The following is a 7683-nucleotide window of genomic DNA, read 5'->3' as shown; positions in this document are numbered from 1 at the left end:
CTGTTGAGTTCGTAGGTGTTCAGAATGGTTTGATCCCTAAACCAGACGAAATCCAGGTCTCCTACTCCTCTGCCATCTTGCTTCGCCCCCCTCTCCTTTTATTTCTTTTCTGTTTTTGTATGAACAAAACCAACAACAACAAAATCATTATTACCCGAATTTTTAACTTTGCTTTCACTTTGGACTTTGCTTCCAATGAACTGCATTCTAACTTTTCTAAGATGCTTTATCTTGACACCTCTTCTTCTCTCTTCCTTCTCTTTTTCCCCCTATTCTGTTCTTTTGCCATCCCTTTGGATTTTCTTTCTTTGGTAGAAAAGAAGTCAGTGCTGTATAAATGTAGAAGACACAGGACGGAAGGTTATAACCAAATCAATAAAGTATATTGAATGAGCCTTCAATAGTAAGGCTAAAGCCTCCCATTTATTTTTTCAAACACAGTTTCCAGTGCCCAATTTCCAAACATGGCCCAGGTTCTCCTTAGCCTGTATTTGCCGTGTCAGTTCCTTTATTTGGGTACTGCTTCTGTTTCATTCTGTTTTATTCTTGTCAAAATAGGACTCTTGCTTCAAAATTCCATTATAAAGCCTCCCTCCAGTATGAAGCTTTCCTTGATTTTCCATCAGTATAGAAACTCATCTCTTTCTCTTTGAGTATCCTTAATACTTAGTTCTGATCTCTCATTTGAAACATATTCAGTCTCATGTCTAAAAATGATGTAAGTACATTTTATCCTGTAAGAGTTTTTTTAAAAACATAGTAAAATAATTCATTACTTTAAAAAATAGAGTACATATGCTCACTGATACAAGTTCAGATACAGAAAGAATAAATACCGAAAATAAGTGTTTCCTACTCCAGGTATGCTGGACAAGGGTTTCTGATCTCTTTTGTATCTTTCTAGATATTTTTCTGTGTACTTATAAAATACATGCTGTAGCATATTATATGCATTGTTCTGTACTTTACCTTTTAAACATAACATTTTATATATTGAAGCTCATTCTTTATCAATTGTGGTGCCTCCTCCTTCTTTTTAATGACCTCACAGTGTTTCATTGTGGATATTTAGAATTTTTCCAGTGTGTTTTGGTGAACACTATACCTTATCTTTAGGATAAACTCTGGGAGGTGGAATTTGCAAGATCAAAGTGTATGTATATTTTTTTCACTTCATTGGTTGGTTCTATTGACGTAAAGTCTATATATAGTGAAATGCAAATATATTAAGAGTACAATTTGGTAAGTTCTGATAAAGGTATGTACCCTTGTTACTCACCACTCTAATCAAGATATGGAGCATTTCCATCACCTCAAAGTTCCTTTTTGCCTTTTTTAGTCCATCTTTATGCTCTTAGTAGTCAAACGCTGTCTTATTTCTAACCATAGATGAGTTTTGCCTGTTCTTGAACTTCATATAAGTGGAATCATACACATGCACGCTTCTGCTCACTGGATAGTGTTCAGTTTTATGAATATATCACAACTTATTTATGGACATTTCAGTCATTTACAATTTGAGAATATTATGAATAAAGCTGCTAAGAACATTCTTGTAAAATTTTTTATTGGGTATATGTTTTCATTTCTCTTGGGTAAACATGTAGAGTAGAACTTCTAGGTCATAGGCTAGATGTGTGTTTAACTTTGTTATAAACTGCCAAAAACGTTTCTACATTCCCACCAGTAATGTATGGGATTTCAAGTTTTTCCACATTTTCACCAATGTTTGGTGTTGTCATTTTAAATATTATTTGCTTGAATGAGTATGAAATGGTATTCTCACTGTGGTTTTAAATTTCATTTCCTTGATAGCTAATGGTGTTGAGTACGTTTTGATGTGCTTATTGGCACATATATTTCTCTTTTTGTGAACTGTCCGGCTTTTTGCCATTTGAAGAATTTGGAAAGTTTATCTTTTTGCCATTGATTTGTGTGCTTTAAAAATATATATTCTAGGTACAAGTGTCTTGTCAGATAATGTTTTGTGAATATTTCTCCTAGTCAGTGGCTTGTCTTTTTATTTTCTTATCAATGTTTTTTGAATAGCAGATGATTTTATTTTTGTGAAATTTAGTCTATCCATATGTTTTCCTTTATGATTAAAACCGGTTGTGTTCTTACTGAAAAATATTTTCATATCCCATATGTGCGATAATATTACCCCTATGTTTTCTTCTAGGTATCTTATAGTTTTGCTTTACATTTAGGTCTGTGATCCATCTAAAATTAATTTTTGTATATTGTGTGAAGTGCTTTTTACTCCCATATCTTTTTTTAAGGTTTTTAATTCCAGTTAGTTAACATACAGTATAATATTAATTTCAGGTGTACAATATAGTGATTCAACACTTCCATACATCACCCTGTGCTCATCACAACAAAGGCTCTCCTTAATCCCCACCACCTACTTCACCCAACTCCCCCATACCCCACCCACCCACCCACCTCCCCTCTGGTACAGTTTGTTCTCTATAGTTAAGAGTCTGTTTCTTGGTTTGCCTCTTTCTCTCTTTTTTTCCCCTACGCTTGTTTGCTTTGTTTCCTAAATTACACATGTGCATGAAATCACATGGTATTTGTCAATGGAATATTACTCAGCCATAAAAAAAGAATGAAACCTTGCTATTTTCAATGATGTGGAGGGAGCTAGAGCTCTGCTCTGCTCCATTTCTTTTTAACTCTATTTATGCCAATACTACACTGTCTTGATTGTAATTCTGCAACTTAATTCTTTATCTTCAAAGATGTCTAGTCTAGCTTTGTTTTTCCACATAGATTTTGAAATTAAAAAAACCTCATTGCCTTAAATTTATACATCAATTTAGGGAGGGGTAACATCTTAATATTGAGTTTTCTAATCCATTGACAAGGTAAATCTATTCATTTATTCAGGTCTTCTTTAATTTCTCTCAGCAATGTTTAGCAATTTTCATTTTAGAAATATGTTCCCCAGTATTGTGTTTTTTAAACAGGATCTTTTTAATATATATTTTCCAATTGTCTGTGTGCTTAATACCTACCAACAAAATAGGAGAGTTTCCCTATTTTCCCGTCCTCTGAGAAATAATAGATTTTTAGAAGGGGTTTGGTTTTTGCCAGTTGAATGCTATCTCATTTTAGTTTTGCATTTATTGTGAATTTGAGCATCCTTTCATATGTCTGAAAGTTTTGTACTTCCTTTATTGTGAGCATATTCATGTTCTTTGCCAACTTTTATATTAGGCTGTAGGTAATTTTCTTCTTGGTTTTCAGAAGCTCTCTTTATATGCACGAAAATATAACCTTTGTATGTGTTACTTATTACCCTCCCCAATTTTTTCTTAACTTTAATTTTTATTTTCTATACATAAAAATTTGAAGATATAGCAATCTTTTTTTATTTTAATTTTTTAAATTTAATTTAATTTTATTATGTTGGTCACCATACACTACGTAATTAATTTTTGATGTAGTGTTCCATGATTCATTGTTTTCATATAACACCCAATGCTCCATGCAATACGTGCCCTCCTTAATACCCATCACTGGGCTAACCCATCCCCCCAGCCCCTCCCCTCTAAAACCCTCAGTTTGTTTCTCAGAGTCCATAGTCTCTCATGGATCGTCTCTCCCTCCGATTCCCCCCCTTCATTTTTCCCTTCCTTCTCCTAATGTCCTCCCTGCTATTCCTTATGTTCCACAAATAAGTGAAACCATATGATAATTGACTTTCTCTGCTTGACTTATTTCACTTAGCATCATCTCCTCCAGTCCCATCCATGTTGATGTAAAAGTTGGGTATTCATCCTTTCTGATGGCTGAGTAATATTCCATTGTATATAGGGACCACATCTTCTTTATCCATTCATCTGTTGAAGGGCATCTCGGCTCTTTCCACAGTTTGGCTATTGCAAACATTGCTGCTATGAAAATTGGGGTGCATATGGCCCTTCTTTTCACTACATCTGTGCCTTTGGAGTAAACACCCAGTAGTGCAATTGCTGGGTCATAGGGTAGCTCTATTTTTAATTTTTTGCAGTACCTCCACACTGTTTTCCAAAGTGGCTGTACCAACTTGCATTCCCACCAACAGTGTAAGAGGGTTCCCCTTTCTCCATAACCTCTCCAACATTTGTTGTTTCTTGCCTTGTCAATTTTTGCCATTCTAACTGGTGTTAGGTGGTATCTCAATGTGATTTTGATTTGAATTTCCCTGATGGCTAATGATGATGAACATTTTTTCATGTGTCTGTTAGCCATTTGTATGCCTTCTTTGGAGAAGTGTCTGTTCATGTCTTCTGCCCATTTTTTGACTTATTTGTTTTTTGGGTGTTGAGTTTGAGAAGTTCTTAATAGATCTTGGAAATCAGCGCTTTGTAGTGTCATTTGCAAATATCTTCTCCCATTCTGTGGGTTGCCTCTTTGTTTTGTTGACTGTTTCCTTTGCTGTGCAGAAGGTTTTTATCTTGATGAAGTCCTAAAAGTTCATTTTTGCTTTTGTTTCACTAGCCTTTGGAGATGTATCTTGAAAGAAGTTGCTGTGGCTGATGTCGAAGAGGTTACTGCCTATGTTCTCCTCTAGGATTTTGATGGATTCTTGTCTCACATTGAGGTCTTTCATCCATTTTGAGTTTATCTTTGTGAATGGTGTTAGAGAATGGTCTTCATTCTTCTGTATATAGCTGTCCAATTTTCCCAGCACCATTTATTGAAGAGACTTTTTTCCATTGCATATTTTTTCCTGTTTTGTTGAAAATTATTTGACCACAGAGTTGAGGGTCCATATCTGGGCTCTCTGTTCTGTTCCATTGGTCTATATGTCTGTTTTTGTGCCAGTACCATGCTGTCTTGGTGATCACTGCTTTGTAATATAGCTTGAAATTGGGCAATGTGATGCCCCCAGCTTTGTTTTTCTTTTTCAACATTTCCTTGGTGATTCGGGGTCTTTTCTGATTTGATAAATATTTTAGGATTGTTTGTTCCAGCACTTTGGAAAATATCTAGCAATCTTTAATGATTCCTGGGTTTCATATTATACTGCGAATATCTCTAAGATTATTTTTAAAATTCTGTGTTTTCTTTGTGGAATTTTCTGGTTTCAGTTTTTAGAGTTAAGCCTTTATCCACCTGTAATTTCTTTGTGGTAGGGATCCTTGTAAAGTATTTATGTGGAGAGATCTTTTTTTCTCTAGAAGGCACTCATTTATTGAATTAATCTGTCATATCTCCACACGACCATATCATCATATACTAAATTCCTGTATGTATTTTTTCTTTTTCTAAACTCTCTGTTGAGGCCCTAGTACCACACCAATTACATCATACTGGTTTAAAATATGTTCTAATACCTTTTGGGGTAGCTTTCGCACATTACTTTTGCTTTTCAGATTTTTTTTTTGTTATGATCTTGCATATTTATTTTGCCACATGTAATTTAGAATTTGTCTCATTCTAAAAATAAAAGTTCTGTTGATATTTTATTAAGATCAGGTCAAATGTGGGGAGCCTCAGTTGGTTAAGCGGCTGACTCTTGATTTGGCTCAGGTCATGATTTCTGGGATCGAGCCCTGTGTCAGTCAGCCTCCATGCTCAGTGGGGAGTCTGCTTGAGGATTTTCTCTCTCCCTCTCCCCCTCCCCCCACTGTACACTCACACTCTCTTTCTCTCTCTCTAAAATAAATAAATAAATCTTTAAAAAAAAAAACGTTTAAAAGAAGATCAGGTCAAATTTATAGAAATTTAGAAAAAAATAGACATCACAATATTGTGTCTTCCTATTTAAGAACAGGGTATTCCTTCCATTTATTACAGCCTTCTGGATTCTTCAGTGAGTTTTAAAATTACCTAAGTTTCGGATATATTTTACTAGGTTTCTTTCTTTTTTTTCTTTCTTTTTTTTTTAATTCACCATTTATTTTTAAAGGCATTAATAAAAAGCTTAACATACTTTATACTAAGAAAGTTACAATATACAAATGGGCTGAGTTGAAATTTTCACAGATTGACTTTTCTGTACTACACGTGACTGAATTTCTTTAATTACTCACATTTCCATTGTTGAGTTATTCAAACTGATTATTCCTTTGAAACACATGGCTGGTTATTTAAGCATGAGTCACGTGCAACAAGGGGAAATGCAGGTGATTATACCACCCAACCAACTGTTCATGAAGAAGAAGATGAAATTTTGTTCATGTTGACCATGGTGCATCAAATACCGTTCTCCCTGGGAGAGAGCTGCCCCTATTAGAGAATACTGTATGAATTACTTCTTAATTGAAATGTGAGCACCTTCCTTCTTTTTGGTTTTGTTTGAAACCCATATAGTAACCAGTATGATAGCCACTCATGTACCAAGAGATTAACATACTTCCCAAAGCATCAGCATCATCAAAAGAATCTGGACATATGGGAGGTGGTGGGGGAATTATTGGTGGTCCAGAAGGAAATGGAGGCAGCCAGCATGATAAGAAGTGTGGTGGTGGTGGAGGTGGTGGTGGGCCACTGAGTTTTAGACCAGGCTTTCCTGGTCCCAGTCCTGATCCTGGCATGGGGGCTGGTGGAGGGAGAAAAGAGTTCCATGGCGCAGCTTTTGACTTGATGTTATCTGGTTTATTTCCAGGAGACCTAGAGGAATTCTCACTTTCATCTGTTGAAATTTGACTTTCATTTTCATTCTCCTGAGCATTCTGTTCTACATTATTAGCTACTTCAGAGGCTGGGGAAAGTAGATCAGACATATTTTGCTCCTCCCTATTTCCATATCCAGTATAAACCACAATGCAGGTTTCCCTCTTAAAATCAATTGATGCAATGGTAGCTGAGTAAACGCAGCCGTCTTCTGACCAAATGGCAGAACATTTGTCACCAACTTTCCACTGCTTCAGGGGTGTTGTAGCATTCTGTTTTTGGCTTTTATTCTTCTTAGCAGGTTTTCTTTAGGTGTGCCTTTTGGTTTATCTGAAGCTTCAGAAATGTCACCATTCTTTAGAGCATGCTTAAACGAAGCCACAGCTTTATCATAAGCTTTTATTAATGCTGTATCATCCCAAATGTCAGAATCATCACTCTGGCCGGTGCCACGGCGGAACAACACCGAGTCCTCCTGCTCCGGGATGCCGCCACCTCCGCCCATCGCCATGGCGATTACTAGGTTTATTTCTATATAACTTGTGTCTGTGGTTATTTTTTGCTATTGTAAATAAGATCTTTTCTTCTATTATAACATGATAATTTTGTATTTATACAATTGATAGCATTCTGTAATCCTTGCCTTATTTCATCTTTTTTTATTATTATTTTATGTTAATCACCATACATCACATCATTAGTTTTTGATGTAGTGTTCCATTTCATCTTTGATAGGAATCTTTTTAGTATTTTACTTGTAAATTTGATGGTTGCTCTCTCTTGATCTTTCTTGCTCTCTCCCCCTTCTCTCTCTCTCTCTCACACACACACACACATACACACGTCATGTCTTACAAGTATAAATTGATTTATATTTTACTAAAAGTTATAAAAATTAAGAGTAGGTGTTGAATTTGATTAGATGCCTTTTTAGCATCAGCAGAGATGATCATGTGATTTTTCCTTCTTTAATATTTTAATATGATGAGTTATATTTCCTAATATTGGACTGTCTTTGGTATGAACTCAGTTTGGTTGTGGTGTATTTTGCATGTATGTGCTTCTGAATTC

General features: G+C 35.4%; 1 protein-coding gene across 1 annotated transcript; it reads right to left on the bottom strand.

Annotated features, from left to right (window-relative positions):
• Window positions 1–6214: 6214 nt before the first annotated feature.
• Window positions 6215–7123, bottom strand: LOC113934844 (survival motor neuron protein-like). The gene is given in 2 exon segments (XM_027616401.1): window positions 6215–6922; window positions 6925–7123. Coding segments are annotated over 2 exon segments (867 nt in total). The 3' UTR covers window positions 6215–6254.
• Window positions 7124–7683: the final 560 nt, after the last annotated feature.

Source organism: Zalophus californianus, chromosome 13 (genome assembly GCF_009762305.2).
Source record: "Zalophus californianus isolate mZalCal1 chromosome 13, mZalCal1.pri.v2, whole genome shotgun sequence".
NCBI lineage: Eukaryota > Metazoa > Chordata > Mammalia > Carnivora > Otariidae > Zalophus > Zalophus californianus.
This window is presented reverse-complemented; position numbering and strand designations above follow the sequence as displayed.